The 17,577-nt window shown below is 35.3% G+C and overlaps 1 protein-coding gene and 1 long non-coding RNA gene across 2 annotated transcripts; both read left to right on the forward strand.

The window, feature by feature from the left end:
- Positions 1-13,772: 13,772 nt before the first annotated feature.
- On the forward strand, positions 13,773-15,123 carry LOC136809206 (uncharacterized). Its single transcript, XM_067065723.1, has one exon. The coding sequence runs from the start codon at positions 14,045-14,047 to the stop codon at positions 14,666-14,668; it is 624 nt and encodes a 207-aa protein (XP_066921824.1). The 5' UTR covers positions 13,773-14,044; the 3' UTR covers positions 14,669-15,123.
- A 312-nt stretch (positions 15,124-15,435) lies between these two features.
- Positions 15,436-16,154, forward strand: LOC136809207 (uncharacterized). Its single transcript, XR_010846957.1, has 3 exons — positions 15,436-15,525; positions 15,640-15,707; positions 15,982-16,154. It is a non-coding gene; the product is annotated as an uncharacterized lncRNA (long non-coding RNA).
- The last annotated feature ends 1,423 nt before the right edge of the window (positions 16,155-17,577 follow it).

Consider the following 17,577-nt stretch of genomic DNA (forward strand, 5'->3'; position numbering starts at 1 on the left):
AGTTTCTTTTGAAATTTGAAAGATAGAAGAAACCTATAAGAATCAGTTTTGCCTCAGGTATATTCGATATGTTAATATCAATACAAGCCTAACAAAGGTTCGCTAGTCTAGAATTGTCATTAAGTCATCCCAGCGGAAAGGGTATGTTACGCCACTCTCATTTTTGAGTGGATACTACCAGTAGAAACCTAGGAGCGCTATGACCCATGCACTATTTGATAGCAACCATAGAGGTGAGAAAAAGCGCCCTTTTTAGCCACCAACAGACGCTGCCAATCCTTTCTAAAATATGGCCTAAGAAGTGTGAATTTACTGGATTACAAAGTCTTATCATTATGGATAATGTTTAAAAACAGAAAAGACTGTTCATGATGCAAAATGTGTAAACTTCTTTTGCACAGAGCTGTTAAAGAGACACATTATAAAAGATAAAGCTTTTTTTTTAATCATGTTTCCTATTTGTTAAAATGTTAATGAACAGAGTCATTTGTCAGATTAATAGAAAAAATAGAAAAAAGATATAATCACATTGATAAGGATATAGTTGACCACAGATTACAAAGATTTTATAGAAATGAATGTTTTTACACGTGTTCTAACACATCTTAAAAAAAGATTCAACATGACACTGCTTAAAGCAGAAGAAAATGACCTCAGAGCAATAACTTTGAGAAGGGTGGATGTTTATATATAACCCAAAATAATAAACTGACTAACAATATATTTTACAGACAACAAAATATCAACAAAACTCATTAAAAAGAGACTATATTCACATAGTGTCTTCCCTAACCTTTTGCACTAAAATTTTGACAGGAAGTTGATCTGTTGAATTTTCACTTTAGGTATGGGGGGATAGACCCTGAAGGACACTATGATTCAAAAATAATAAATTTTTAATGAGATTTTAATGGGCATTTTATCTATGATATCTTTAACCCTTCAAGTACTGTAAAACCCCCCTTTGTATAAAGTGGTAATATTTATTTCAAAATAAATCCCATTCTGGTGCCAGATTTCATTAAAACAATCAATAGTAATCAGAAATAAGTTTTTTCTCAGGTAGTGGCAAAGTGCTTAAACCAGTACTTTTACTACCATTTGTGAAGGCAAAATTTCAAAACCCTTCACTTCTCCCTTTCTAATTTCATTAATTCAGGCTTCTTTTAATTATATCTGTGACTTTGCACATCAACAGAGTCTTTAATTCAGCCTGGATGACACACAATATATAATCATTTCCTTCCTAGTGTTTAAATGTTAAAGATTTATATTGTTTAGTGGAATCAATCAACGCATTTAACAAATCACACAACAGCAATATCATTTTAAAGAAAAATAATTTAAAAAATTGATATAGTTTTCTTTAAATAAAAGTATATGGCTTTAAGCTTCATGCTTCTGCACTTGTTCAAATGTAAGAGAAATGATCTGAGTGCATGTTAGGCCTGTTACCAAGCTATTGACTGGCTTTTAAACAGAATAGTTTCACATGCAAAACTCACCAATTGAAAAAAGCCATTCATTAAGTGTTAATCCTGGAAGTCAAAGAAAAGAAAAAATTGCCTTCAATATCTTTAGTCTAATTTTGCATGGAATTCTGTAAAAAATGTAATTTCAAAAAGTTTTGTCATCAAATATGCCATCAATTTTGTCTCAGGGATACATGTCATTGCCAATTTGCCTTTTCCCAAAATTCCTGTATCACTGTGGAATTGAGAGCTTAAATTCTGAAAGACTGCTGATTGGAGGCAATGAGAGTTACTTGAAAATGTAAAAGCTCAATAGCTGGTGACACGTCTAACCAATTTTTTGCTAAATTTAGATTTTTATAGGGCCTGGGAATCCAGGAAAACAGGAATCATCAGGAATCAAGATTTTCTTACCTTAAGGGAAGAAATTTTGGGTTTAGATCTCAAAAGCAGTAAAGTTTGCAGTTTTGTCAAAATTGAAAGTTTTGCAGAATTTCTTGTTTAGTTTCATGTTTGCTTCCCTTTGTAAGTAAAACAAAATGTTGAAAATTCCAACATAATTTTCTAACTTTTCAAAAGTGTCAAAATTTTATAATAAAAAGTGGGTCGGTCTATCTATATATTTAAGTAACATCAGGCCCGAAGGCCCATTCTTGCTACGGTCGGCATACACAAACCACTGAAACACATTTAAAGTTATATATATATTGTATATAGTATATTGTATTGTATATTGTATATAGTATATCACTAGACCAGATAAGGCCTAACCTGTCTTGCTGGCCACTGCTGTGCAAAAGTATTTAATAGTATTTTAAATAGACCCTTTGCTAGTACAATCATATTTGAGAAAAAAGCCGGAAATTTCTTCGAAATCTTATAACCACAAACGATTTGGAAGGGCTCTAAAATAGGTTGGAAGGGTAGAGTTTAAACTCTGAGTTTTAACGCTAGACTTAAGATTTAAAGATTCTAGGATCTAAGGATCCAAAAGTTCAAGAATGGTCCAATAGGGCTCAGAATATAGCCTGGAAGTCTATAAACCCCTCCCAAATTGAAATACTCAAATAAATTTATCAATTACAGCGCACAAACTCCAAATTTCAAAAAACGAGAAAAAATAAGCTAAATTCTCAATACATTTTAACCATGATTTCTTTGAAAATGAATAATGCTAAATTCTGCTCTACTTGGGGTCCAATTTCAATCGAAAAGCATATTTTCCGGTTAAAAATGTCCCTCTCTTTGAATTTATTTACAGGCAGAAACTCAGAAAAAGTTCAAAATTTTCTGAAATATTAGCATTTTTGGATATCAGTAAAAGTGATCTTTTCAAAACGTGAAATATTTCACAAAATACTGACTTTGACTCAGTGAAAATACTTCTAAATGGTCGGAAAAAGTTTTTTTCAAATTTTTGGGCTTTTCTCATAATTTCGGACCCTCTCACAGAAGAGATTGGCATTTTTCATTTTCATAGACAATCATGGTCATATAATAATTGAGAAAAAAGGGAAATTCCTAAGAAAACTTATAACCACAAACGATTTGGAAGTGCTTTCGGCTTTAATAAATTAGGTTGGCTGGAAGGGCAGAGTTTAAACTCTGAGTTTTAACGCTAGACTTAAGACTCAGGATTCTAGGATTTAAAGATCCAAAAGTTCAAGAATGGTCTAATAGGTCTCAGATAATAGCCTAGAAGTCTATAAACCCCTCCCGTGTCGTGAGATGAAATATGATTGCTGATATGTGGAATGAAACTGTGCGACTTCCTTTCTTTTCTTCCTCAATTTCATTTTTTAGTAGAATAAGCATAAATTCTTCTTCCCTGCTTAGTCAAAGGAGACAAAACTCATGATATACATTATACCTATGAATGATGACATCATTATACAGATCCAGATCCAGTCATGATTATAAAAAAAACAGACACAGAACATAAAAAAAACAGAAGAGCTCTCCAAAAATTTCAAATATATACAAACTTACAGCCACTGAAATCAAGTTACAACTAAATACTCTACTTAATCTACTTTCTTCATTGATCTAGTCATGATGAAGAAAATTGATTGTATTGTTTGATTGTTTGTGAGTCGTTTGTGTTTCCTTGTTTCCTGGCTGCTAGAAAGGAAAGATCTAGTTTCAATCACCAATTCCGCCCTTCTCCTCTTTTTGTCTATTTCCTATCACTAACTCTGTTTTTTCTGATTTCTGGACTTAGTTTTTTCTGAATTTGACTATTTGAAGCTATTCTGCTAATCCTGAAACTTTACTCCCACACCTCGGTTCGAACCACCAAATGCATGCAACCATGGTTTCCAAACCCGACGCCTTACCACTTGAGCTATCGTCGCACAGCAGAACCACTCAATTCATAACATATTATACCAAACTGGCAAAAGACGGGGGTAATGTTATTATAATATGGATAAAAGTACCCCTTTTTAAACCTGACTGAAATTCGAGCCGTTACTAGCAACCCTGCGGGGCCAAAGGCGCCGAGTATGCACCCGGCACAGTGACAAGCCGTTACTAGTAACCCTGACCCTAACTGATAATCGAATCCTGACCCCCGGAAAATTACCACGGACTAGAAAGAACGAAAAAAATTGAAGGGGCGGAATTGCTGATTGCGGAACGTGCGTTTGAGCGCGCGCAGCGCGCTCAAACGCGCGTTCCGCATCCTTTGGCAAGATCTGCGTACGCGGAACGTAAATTTGTATATATGTTCAGAAAAATGTCCCCAAAACTGCTACCTCCAACCGAAATATGTCGACTTTGCTTTGAATAGAAGAATTAGCAAGCGAAAAGAAGCATTTACCGAAATTATATCGACTTTGGTTATATTTTTCCCGCTGGTCCCTATGTTAGATCCAGTCTTCTAAAAGTTTATTATTGTCTCGGATCCACAATTTGGTAACTTTTAAAAGTGTTTCGAGAGCATACAAGTTGACAAGTGTATAATCAGCATAAGCATCACAAGATTTAGATAAGTATTATTATTTTTGGCTCAAAGATATATATACATATAATTTTGAAATGTTTATCCCCAGCCTTAATGTTGATAATATTAGAAACTTAATTGAGAGTGCCAGAAGAACTGTTGTTGGGAATTTTAGAAAACTTCCAAGAACAGTCTGGCCCAGGTATAGTTGTGTTCCCCAGATTTTAAGAACTGCTCGTAGCCATGGCTTAAATGTTTTTTGTGTGAGTGAAACCCCCGGAGATGGTAATTGCTTTTATCACGCCATTGTAGAACAACTTAACGATCGTACAGATTTTGGTGATGTTTCAGCCTTAAGGTTACAGTATCCAAACCATCTTATCTTACGCCAGGCAGTCGTCAATTTTGTGCGGGATCAAAGTCGTCTAACTGTAGAGGAGTCTCCATACATTGTTGGATATAGAACTTTCTTTAAACAGGGGGCAATTGATATTCGCAGGGCTGAAGGATTTTCTTGGGAGCAGTTTTTAACCCAGCAGTTGTGTGATACTGTGTACACAACAGAGGTCTTTATCAATGCTGCAGCTATCTTGCTTGGTAGAAATATATGCATCAATTCTGAAAGCTGCAGCGTAAATAATCCCTTAAAAGTTATGAGTTGTTTCCGTGATTCTCCTCATTTAGAATTTCATGTAGATATGCCGGTCAGCTCTTACTTTCTTTTGGCCGGAATTAACAATAATCATTTCCAATCATTGTTACCTGGTGATGGGGGGATTTTAGCCAATTTTAACCAGCAAGAAATTGTTGACTTTTCAGTTGAGAATATCGTAAGAAAACGAGAGTCCGAAGGTATTAAAGATCTAATGAAGGAAACTCCCCCTGAAAAGAAAAAGAAAATAGAAATACTACAGACCTTTGTACGAAAGGAAAGTGTTGATCCTGAAATAGAAATACAGGCAAAGTGTACCCTTTACGGTTTGGAATATATTGAGCCCTCTGTTGGAGCGTCTGTTTCTGACAACAAAAAAAGAAGGCAAAGTCTCAAACGTAAGATAACAAATGCAGAAAAAAAAAGAAAGACAGAAAAAGAACTTGAATTGTTATGTGTTCATAATGGTATTGACTACATTGCACCTTCCACTGATCGAGAGCAAAGAAAACGTAGAAAAACAATGAATCGCAGGTTGAAAAATAGGAAAAAGGAAGATATTGTTGCAATGGACATAGTGTGTAAGGGGGGTGAACGTGCCACCAATAAAAAGAGGGCCAATCGCAAATTAAAACCCTTGCCAGATAATGTTAATGATTCAAATTTATCCCCAAGATCTAATAATCCAACTTCACTTCCATCTGTTCATAATGCTGAAGAAAGACCTCTCAGTAATGACAGTTGTTTACATTCAAATCCTAGGGTAGTTGAAGCAGCAAGCATTTTTGAGGAAGGGGAGTTAAAACACAATATTGATCGATGTAAAATTTGTAATGAAGTTAGACCTGTTTTTCATGAAACTGTTCATGTTGAGCCTGGATTAAACAACAATGATTTGTTTTCCCCAGCTTCATGGTCCGTAGGGGAGGATGGTAAGTGCATTAGATGTCGCCAAGAAGAAAAAAATAATCGTAAAAGAAAAAATCCACCTGCTGCCCCCAAATTTTCTGGTATTTTTTCCATGTACGGGAATGATGGTAGTAGTAGTCATGGAGATGGGCCATTACATAATAATATGCATTTTGAAGAAATTCCCCCATACCTGAAAAATCTGAGTATTCTTGAAACGGCCATGATTTCAAAAATCAACATAATAACTAATATTACCATCCTTAAATACGGCATGCTGAAGGGACGCGGCCATTCTATTGCAATTCCACATGACATGAAAATTGCAAAGACTTTGCCAAGCCTCCCCCAAGAAGTAGGAATTATATTGGTTCGAAAGAAAGGTGAGAATGGGGAAGTTTTGAAAGACTTTATTGTCAAACGAGATAATGTTGAACAGGCTTTGAAAGGGCTCGTCTTTGGTTTTCCACATGGTGGAATGGGTACTGCCTTTCCTAATTCTAAAGTTTATGATGGACCAGATCATATTAACACACCTTTAAAAGGCAGGTTTTTTCTATGGCTTCCCAACCCTTTTTATTTTGATGTTATAATTGACTGTGTAAGATTAGAGAATTTGCCTAATGATGGTCGACAAATTTGTCCAGGTGTTCCAAATCTTGAATACAAAACAAAGGTTCCCAACTTGAATAAGAATTTATCTGAAGGTCAACCAGGATCCTCAGATTTGGAAAATACACATTCAGGTGTTGTCTCACCACTTGAACCTAATGATGTTGATAAGAATCTTGAGAAACTTTTACAGAAAATTGTTGATGATGAAGAGACTGTACAAGATCTTGTACGCCTTCAAAGAGTTGGTGTGGCAGAAATAACAAGTGAAAAACGTGAACTTGTGCCTGAAAGGAAAACATGTGGTTTTTTTGCAATGGCTTTTCCAACAATATTTATCAATGGTTCAGCAGACATCACCATTCCTCAACTAACAACCCCTGATTATCAAGAGTGGGTGGATCATATCTACCACTGCGGTGACAACCGTGTGAGCTCCCATCCAACACTTCGATTTTTTCTTTTAAATCTTGGTCTAAGGGAAAGGGCTTTAAACCAAGGTTCATTTATTGTTGCACAACAACTTCATGACGCACATCTTTCTGTTGAAGAATTACGTGAAAATTTAGAGAATAATGATACTTCTGTACCAAGAAAATTGATAAGTGTTGGTGCTAAGTTTGCTAATAGTGATCCATATTGGAGAGACAGGAAAATTGAACTTGACAACCTTGCTTTGTTTTTTAGAAAGATTGGATATGGGGACCTTCCAGCCTACTTTGACACAAACTCTATGGCTGAATACCACTGGGATCCCCTTAAGCAATTGCTTGCCAAGTATGAATCTGTTGTTAAAGGGGTACCCGTCGAGACTGTCCTTGAGTGCATTAATAATGATTTTTCATACCATCGTAAATTAGTTTTGTCGAATCTCCATATTGTCACCAAATACTTTGAGAGAAGGACCCTTAATTATTACAAAACTGTCGGGAAAGAACTATTTCAAACATCTGACATGTGGATTAGATATGAGTTTGCAAAAGGTCGTGGTGAGATTCATAGTCACGCTATTGTTTTTAGTGAATCGCACGCAAAGAAAATAGAAAATGCAATGGCTCTGATTACCGATGATGGAAAAGGTAATGTAAATACATCTGATGCAGCATTTGAACTTCATAGCTTACTTCAGACTGATTTACAAAATACAGAAGATTTTCACTCTCCTAATTTTGTATCTATGCACCCTGCAGGTGGCCATGAAGAAATTGACGAGAATGGCAAAAGGGTCTGGATCCCCAATAAATCTGAATGGCCCAAACCTGATGGAGATTATGAACCTCCAGATTATAATCCTTTGTCAGAAAAACTCTCTGACCACTCAAGCCAAGAATCCATGAGAGATTTTCATATTGCTTTAACAAATAAGGTGGGCTTGCATAAGTGTAATAATACTTGCTTAAATGTGAAGTCTGATGGTGCTAAAACAAAATATTGTCGTTTCCATTTTGGTAAGTTTGATATCGAAAATAGAACTTCAGAAGGAAAAGAAACTCATCCTTTCCATTCACTAATAACACCAGGAGAACATCCACGTTTTGAAGGCAACAGAGATCATTCTTTTCTGATATCTCATGTCAAAACACGACTGTTAACATGGTTAGCCAACTCAGACACGCAAGCCATCATTGATCAAGACTTAATGGCTCTGTTAAGATACATCACTCAGTATGCCTGCAAGGGTGCCAAATCTACAGACGATTTCATTCGTCTATATAAACATTTATTAGATGCTAATAGTGATGTTGCATCTGTAAGAAGTATTGCCCAACAACTAATTTTGAAAATTATAGGATTGATTGATATGCCAGCAGCTGCTGTTGATTTTCTGAATTGTGGGGGTCGTTTGTTTCATTGCACTCGACAGTTCAGGAGAATAGGTCTTAGTGGTTTTCGTGCAATAAATTCAGTTTAAGTTTTCTGATGGGGATGCAACAAAAGAAACACCTCTAGAAAAGTTTTTGAGTGAAAAACGTCGAACACGTTATCCCAATATGACTTTGTATAATTGGGCTCAAATTTGTGTTTGCACCCCTAAGTGTGCTAAAAACCATGTTCCTGTTTTTACTGGGATTCCGACTCTTCCCATATGGCCACTAGAAGAGGACTATTGTAAGGGTCAATTAATGATTCACTCGTTGGGAACATGGGAAAATGTAAATGACCTTAAGAACGGAAAAGACTCATTTTTAGAATCATTCATGGAGTTTTTAGAAAGTGATTTATGTCCTATGATTGTGAAAGAACTTGTCAAAAAAGCAAAATTAGAGCATGACAAAAGACTAGAAAGGGATCGTCAAAGAGCAAAAAAGAGGAAAAACCTTGATGTTGATGATAGCTCTATTGACTACGAATCTGGATCTGAAGATGAGTTTGAGAATGAAATCAGAAACGAACATGAATTTTTAAGATACTTGGCCGAAAATAGACCCCAAGATTTTGAAGATTTGAATGCTTTTAGAGATCTGCCTGATGGTGGAGAAGGTTTTGATTGGCATCAGTATGCAATTGAATCTTTTGGAGGTGGTTGGCCTGATAATTCTTCAGATTGGCTAGAAAACATCTCAAAGGTGGCAGCTGCACAACAACAGGCTCGAAATCAGAATTGTGATTTGCCACCAAATATTGATTTATTGAAGGCTAATGCTCTTCAAAGAGTAATAATAGCTATTAACATTCTTAATATTATGTCCGTTGTGAATAATGAACACCAAAATAAAGTGCGTCTCTTAGTGCAGGGGACGGCTGGAAGTGGTAAAACATTTACAATTGTTGCCTTGACCTATTTGTCGCGAAGAATTTGCAATCGAAACAATGCTGTAATGAATTTAGCACCTACTGGAGCAGCATCTATTCTCCTACCCTTAGGACGAACTGTTCACTCAACAACAACATGGTGGCCACGCTCCTGGAAATTCCTGGAATATCCTGGAATTAATGTTTTCTCCTGGAAAGTCCTTGAAACTCCTGGGATTTCTTGTAATTTTTCAAAATGTCCTGGAATGTCCTGGATATTCTAAATTCTTTGAATATATTTTTTTTTCAATCGACTTTTTCCATTGGATAAAGACATCCAAAAACCTCCTGAGATGGTTGAGGTTGGTACTGGTGCAAAGCTACTTGTTCAGGCATACAAGAAAACGCGTAACCACAAAAGTGGTCTAGTTCACACATTTTATAAAGGAGCAATTTTGTTTTTGTCAAATCTCGCACACCACTTTATCGAGAAATGTCCCTTAAAGTACATGATTGTCCGATCCTCTGGTTGCTTAAATCCAAATACATTGGCAATAAGTGATAAACACGAAACAGCCAAGAATCGATTTGGAAAAATTGTCGAAAAACTCACAGATCAAAAGCAGATAACCGTTAAATTATCAGATGATGCGAAAGATCAATTCGCTAAATTTCTTCGTGGAGCTATCCCACAGAATCGGGAAAAATTTGCCGAATTTTCAAAATTTGATCAACGCCTTGACACATTTTTGTGGCCTTACATATCAGAATATATCCCACGCTTCGGGAAATTTGTATCATCATCATCTTTGTCTTAGCCATGGGCAATCAGCCATCGAACGAGGGTTTAAAGCCAACAAAGAGTTCATAGTAGAAAACCAGTCAGAAGAATCTTTGAAGTCGTTACGTGTAGCACATGAAATCACATGCTGGCTAAGGATGTAGAGGCAAAAAGTATCAAAATCACACGAGATATGATCAGGTCTGTAAAATGCTCGAGGCAGCGTTTTACACCTCTGATTTGGAGAAAAATCTAAAGTCAAATCAAATAGTGACATACAACTTAAAACGTAAATTGGTAACCGAAGAAATTAATCAGATCGCGAAAAAAAAGAGACATTTGCAGTCCAGTATTGACGAGTTGTTGAAAGATGCCGACGGTATGGCCCTACAAGCTCAGGATAATAAATGTTTTCAAACTCTGGAAAGGTCAAACGATCTCAGAAAAGCAGCCGCATTGAAGAAAGCAGAAATTAACGAGTTTACTAAAATGGAAGAAACCCTAATCCTTCGTAGGGATTCAATTGTTTGAGTTGATAATCTAAGTTTTTTAAAGTTGATCCAAACTTACTATGTTCGAAAAGTATTTTTGATTTGATATTTCTTTTGATATTTTGTATATTTTCTTTCGTTATTTTTTTATATTTTCGTCATGAAGTCGACAGCATTTACCTTTTTTTGTATTCTATAGAGTATTTTTCTAAAAATAGCATTAGTTTTGCGTTGCTATTTTTCTATCTAAAGGATTTGAAAAAACCTGTGTGGTAAAAGGCTAGCCTAGCTCTTAACGTGTCAATGCGTTTTGATAAAAATCATATGTTATAATGTGGTATTTTATGTTGTTAGTTATTTTAGGAAAACCTCTTTATTACGTAGTTGCATTCATTTGATATTTTCCTTGCTGAGATAGTAATATTTTATTTTTTTATCCTGGAAAATCCTTGATTTTTTCTGTTTAATGCTATTTTGTCCTGAAATATCCTGGAATTTGATGATCTAAAGTCCTGGAAAAAGTCGAAATTTGTCCTTGAAAGTCCTTGAAAGTCCTGGAATTTGAAAAAAATAATTCTGTGGCCACCATGAACAAGCATCCCAAGAGTGAAGAAAAAAGAATCCAAAACATTACAGTTAACTGATAAGCCATTGAATAGCATATCTCTCACTGCCTTACGTGAACTAACTGGTAGCACTCTGGAAGGTAATTCTATGAAATTGATGACCTTGAATTTAGATGAAAGAGGTATGTATAGTCATCGTATGTTAGCATGGTGTAGTCAACGTTTTAAGGAGGCAACATGTGATTTTTTCAACAACTTTGGTGCAATACCAACTGTCAACTTTTTTGGAGATTTAGGCCAGCTAGGTCCAGTTGATTCTCATGATTTGCATGTTGAGCCATTATCCTCAGACGCCCCAGATAAGCTTGCCGGTTATGGAATCTATCGTACATTTTCACATTGTATTCTGTTAAATGAAACTATGCGACAAGGCCCCAGATCAGTTGTCTTTTTTGGAAATGTTGCTGAGAATCAGAGAGGGTAAACTCGATTTGAATGACTGGAAGACATAAATTCAAGATATGAAGGTGAGCGGTGAGCTTCCTGAAAGTGCCAAAGAGGGATTTAAATCAGACACATGTTTGACTGTTATGGAAACGTGGGCAAGAGGTAAATGTTGAGAACCACAACAACCCAAAACAACTAGCTGATTTGGGGATCCCTGTTGCTACTATACCAAGCAAAGGAAAAGGTCGTCATCACACTCAATCTGTTAATCAGATGGGTCAAATTCCTGCAACCTCTCACATTGCTGTTGGAAGTCGTGTGCTCTTGACTAAAAATCAGCTCAGCTTAACACCTCTTGGATTAAATAATGGAGCAATTGGGAAAGTGATTGCAATATTATATGCTGAGGGAGAAGCACCTCCATCATTTCCAGAAGCAGTTGTTGTAGATTTCCCAAGATACAAAGGCCCAAGCTGGCTTCCAGAACACCCAACATGGGTTCCTATACCTGTCAATGAAGCACGTTGTGATACTAACTGTTGCTCTAGAAGGGGGTTGCCCTTGATGCCTGGTTATTGTATACCTATATCAAAAAGCCAAGGTATGACAATAGGTCCTAATGAGCCATGTACTCATATTCGGATAAAGTTAAATAAAGAGATTTTTATGGAGAAACTTAACCTTGGCATAACTTATACAGCCCTCAGTAGGGCATCTAAACTAGAAAATGTTGCTTTGGTCGAAAAAGTGCCATATGATAGGCTAAATTATATCAATAATCATCCATGGATGCCACGAAGAAGGGAAGAAGAAGAAAGATTGAAAATTTTGAGTGGCGAGACTCTTCAAACATTTGGCCATTACAGCGATTTGAATACCTACAGAGAACTATTATGTGAATTTGATCGCTTTGTCAATGATGGTTTAACTTGTTTTCAAGACTCATAGGCAACTACTTTATGTTATTATTGTTGTTATAAAGTTTTTAAAATTGAAAAATTGCCGTGTTAAATACCTTTTTACTTTTCTTCTGATTTCGTCTCACTGGCAATATTTTAAATCAAGGCTGATTTTCTTTCCTGCACATGGTTAGAGACAGGTATTTGATGGATGTTGATAGTTGTTTCCATCAAAGGTGGATGTTGATAGTTGTTTCCACCCTCTGGTGACATGTTGATAGTTGTTTGTCACATACAGAGCATGACACTGTGAATGTTGATAGTTGTTTTCACAGTGACCCTTGTAACATGCTGACAGTTGTTTGTTGCAATAAGGGTAAACCATGTTTCTAATGTAGCCTGACGCAGTGAAACAGCCTTGTACCTTAAAAGTACCTTTTGGTCTCTACCTGTCTTTATGGGGTGTCTAGTCAAATTTTACGTTTTTGAAGACATTTTTGAGAGTAGAATGTTAAACATCAATCCTTAGTTACGACTTTTTATGATTAGCCTCTATTACAATCAGCCTCTATTACAATTCTCCTTGAAAGTGTAAACCATCAATGCCTGTTTTAACTTTTCTTTGATAAGGCAATTACTTTTTTATTTTCTGGTTTACGGACATTATGAGGAAAAGTTTTGGACAGGAGGATGGAAAAAAAATAAAAAATAAAATTGATGTTTTAAATTTTTTTTTATTTCTTTTTAAAAATCAGAAATCGGAGGAAATAATAAAATAAAATTTTATGAAATTTGCTATGTATCTAAATAAGTCTCTCTTCAACAACTCTTTTTCTTAGCACATATGCAGGAAAAATGTACCCTTGGAGTTTTTGTGGATAGAGAAATTCCATCGGGAAGTTCCCTGACATTAAGGGAAGGATCAAAGTATCTTTACATTGGCAGCATAGGGCACAGCTGTGTTAGATCATTTAACCCCCTCTTTCTTTCTCTTCTTTTCTTTTGTTTTCCTGTTTAAGTAAAGGTTTTTTTTATTTCTTTCTTCTTTTTTGAAGGTCGGAGGAGAAAAAGTAAATAAAAGGTTTTGAAATCTCCATTTTATTTTATTTTTATTTTGGCAAAAATAACGTCGGCGGATCCGTAAACCAGTAAATAATTAAATATTTGCCTAACCATTGAAAGTTAAACAGATAAAAGCTATAAATTAAAACGAATCAACTTATTTATTAGAGATCAGAAGGTAACCTTTTAGGGTGGGGTACAAAATCCTATGGCTTATCCTTCACGTGGTGTACCCTGTTACGCATTTTCAGAAACTGAAACTGAAAATACAAACTGAAAGCCAAGGTTATCTAAAGGGAGATCAGTGATCACTCCCTTTAGATAGAAAACAAACCTTTAAACTTTTTACTTTTCCTTATACCCAAGAGAGATTTTTTATTTTTGTTTTGTAAAAGAAGCTCTTCATACTTAGACTTTGTTACATTCTCTATTTGAAGCCCATACTATTCTCTCTCCAAGTTAAAAAGCAAATAAAAATGAACATCATGTCAGACTACCCCATGAGTGACGACGCTCTGAGTGCGGAGATGTCCGAGGAATCAAAAAGAGAGGAAGTGGAGGAACGAGAAAAGATGGAACAGATGAAGGAGATGGAAAGACAAAGAAATGAAATAGCGAGTTTGCGTAACGAACTAGACAAAGCAAATAAACGCCTTGCCGAAGCAGAGAAACAGAAAGTAATAGAAAAGAAGAAAAAGACAGAACAGGCTAAGAAAGAACAAGCTAAGAAAGAACAAGCTAAGAAAGAACAAGCTAAGAGAGAAAAGGCGAAAAAAGAACAGGAGAAGAAAGAACAGGAGAAGAAAGAACAGGAAGAGGGTGAAAAGAAAAAGAAACAAACGACAGTTATATCCTATAACAAATACAAAAAGATGAGACTTTTAAATGGCGGCCCTGACTCGGTGAGGTCATACCGGTTTTTTAAGAGTAACGGCTTCAGGGACGAGGAAGGATTTCTTGAATCCTGGAAACAGAGAAACCCAAGGCCAAAGCGTCAATTGCACAATGACAATAGCCATAAAAATATTGAACAACATCGTGCCGTGCAACACATCCACGTTACTGTTTCGGGCCAACGCGCTGTTGGTGTTCGCATTTAAACAATAATTGTTTTAATAAATTTTGTCTAGTTTCCTCCATCGTCCTTTTTACTTTCACCGTTGCTGTTTCAAATTTGTCGCTTTACTGTTAATAATATACTGGCAGTATTTGATTGTTGTGTTTTTGTTACTCTTCGTGTTATGAATTTCATTTAAATCATTCTAAAGATCTTTTCACGTCGTAGCTCTTTGTCACTTCTCCTCTCGCAAATGGCTGTTTCGTTCAGTTGTATTGAAGTTTTTACAAGATGCTCACATAATTGCTTATTCAAAACAATAGAGATGATGCATCCTTTCGAAAAATAAATAAAAGTTTTTGTTTGAATAGTTAACGACCAATCCAATGACAAAAATTCTTGTAAATGTTCAACTTGACCCGTTTCGTTTGTCACAGATTTGTATTTGTTTACAAAACATTTATTTTAAAGTGTTAATTTCAAAACTATTTATTATAATACTATTTATTACTACTTATAACTAAGTCTAAGTTGAAAGATATAGAGTTTTTAATTTATTATGTTGATATATCGATATTTTTTTTTTATTGAAAGTAAATTTGAATTTGAATTTTTGAGTAATAATGAAATACCATATTTGAAACCATTATCCAAGATAATTTCCTGCTCGGTGAGAAAATTTTATTCAACGCAGAGTCTCGATTCAAACTGTTTTGATAATAGTAACATTAGTTTCTTACCTAGTTTTACCTAATTTTGGAAACATTGTTATCATAAATTCTTTTGTGTATGTTTCTATTTTATTTTTACAGAAAATCAAACAAAAATATTATATAAAATCAAACAGACAACTGGCTTGGCAATAATCATCTCCTCAAAATTCATGATTAAATTTTAAACGTAAGTGAAACTTGATTTATACACTCTGTTAAATTTGTTAATATTATTTCTTATGTTTGAACATGCTGGCATTCAGATTGCCTCGTCAATAATGATTGCTCTTTTCACATATAGATAAAATGTGCAAGATGATTTGCAGCGCAACCGATATCAATCCATCAACCTGCGTCAACTATCCAACCGTAAGTTCTCCAACTTCGTATCAGAGTTCTTTCAATGTTTATGTCCTTCCGTACTATATGATGCTTTGTTCTTTTTATTATATTGAAAATCGCTTAAAGGTATTTTTTTTAGAAGATAAACAAAGCTATCACAACAAAAATTTATTTTCATTAGATATTTGTCGAATTTCCTGATACTTCCATGTGTAATTAAATCGACTGGAAAGTGTTCATGTTTACAAGCATGACACTAAATGTTTACAGAAAAATATCAATAAAATCAATCTTCTTTTAGGTCATATTGGTGTATCATCCGTCGAACGATCATTGCGAAGAAAGGTCGTGAGAAGCACAGTCACTCGCAACTGTACACTTTTCTTTTTTAATATTTTACGTTACTATTGTATATTTTGTAAAGTAGGACCTATCAAGAAATAAAGTAAAACATCTTTCAGGATGCGCAGTTGACCTAAATAGTCTTAAGTTGATCATAAAGATATGAGTTTATTTGCCTTCATATAAGACCCGTATAGCCATGCACCATTTTAATTAAAAGACTATCAGAAAAAAATAACTTGCAGTCTTATTAATATTTTTCTCTTTTCGCGTTAAAACTGATGCTACAAAATAAAATAAAAGTGAAGTTTTTAAATGTTTTTTTGGACAAATATCAAAATACCGTAAGAACTTTTTATTACTCTCGGGTCTAATAAAGGGAAAGCGGCTGAAAGTTTTTTCAAAGTTTAATAAACGGGGGATCCAATAGCCGTGGGTTGGAAATTGTACTTCTGAAAAAGCCAAAATTGAGTAAATATTAGGAATTAGGAACCTGAGAGTACCCTAATAGGCAAGACTATGGCGGGGGTAGCTATAAAGGGAAATTGGATTTTTTTACAGACTTCTGAAAATATTTCTTCGCTTTGCGAAAACAGAACGTTCGTTCCGCAACCCCTTTTATGTTGATTTTTGTTTATTCATTAAATTGAAAGAAGCTAATGCATTGTAAATAAATAGACAGTATAAAAGAAAGTTTTTTATGATTGGTTTTGAGGCTTTCTTGTCTGGAGAGAGTTTTTGTGTGTAGGAAAGCAGAGAAATGAACGTCAAAGTGTGGCGTAACATTAACAGAAACTTGGAATCATCATAACTTTTGATTGAGTTATCGAAACTGGACGGAATTTTCGACGCAGCTTCCTCAATATAAAATGCACTCATTCACATTATACTAGGGGCCTACTTAGTTCAACACGTCATTTAAATCAATCTGACAAATGTGACGAAAGCTGCAGTGAACAGTGAACATCTAAAGCGACCGCCTCGAATATACTTTCTCAGAGAATAACGAACAGGTTTAAGACATTCTAACGAACAGATTTAGGGGAAATTTCCCGGGGGGTTTACTTAGGCAAAATGGATGCGAACCATAAGGGGGCTCCCCCAGGGGCTGGCGTGACACGTGAATGACCCTTTTTTCTGTCGTGAATACGTGAATTGGACTTTGTCGGCGCGTGAATACGTGAATTGAGATATCACGTGAACGTGAAAATAAGATTTTTCCAGCGTGAATTCGTAAATCGAGATTTTGAGCGTGAACGTGAAAGCGAATTATTGTCTAGAACAAAACTAAATAAACCTATTTAGTTTTGTTCTAACTAGTTTTCACCTGCTAGAAATGGAAATGTGAATTTTGTCAGTGTTGATTTCCCGCCCGGAGGTTACCATATTGAAACTAGTTTTCACCTGCTAGAAATGGAAATGTGAATTTTGTCAGTGTTGATTTCCCGCCCGGAGGTTACCATATTTGTTTACATTTTGATTTTTAAAGAAGGCGGTGACTTCCTAATTAATGCAGGTGGAATAAATTATCTATGACATCAGCATGTTCGCTTGT

This window comes from Clytia hemisphaerica, unplaced genomic scaffold, assembly GCF_902728285.1.
Source record: "Clytia hemisphaerica strain Z4C2 unplaced genomic scaffold, Clytia hemisphaerica genome assembly, whole genome shotgun sequence".
NCBI lineage: Eukaryota > Metazoa > Cnidaria > Hydrozoa > Leptothecata > Clytiidae > Clytia > Clytia hemisphaerica.

Excerpts from the sequence above, each read along its gene's own strand:
- LOC136809206 (XM_067065723.1), top strand. The coding sequence starts at position 14,045 with ATGAACATCATGTCAGACTACCCCATGAGTGACGACGCTCTGAGTGCG.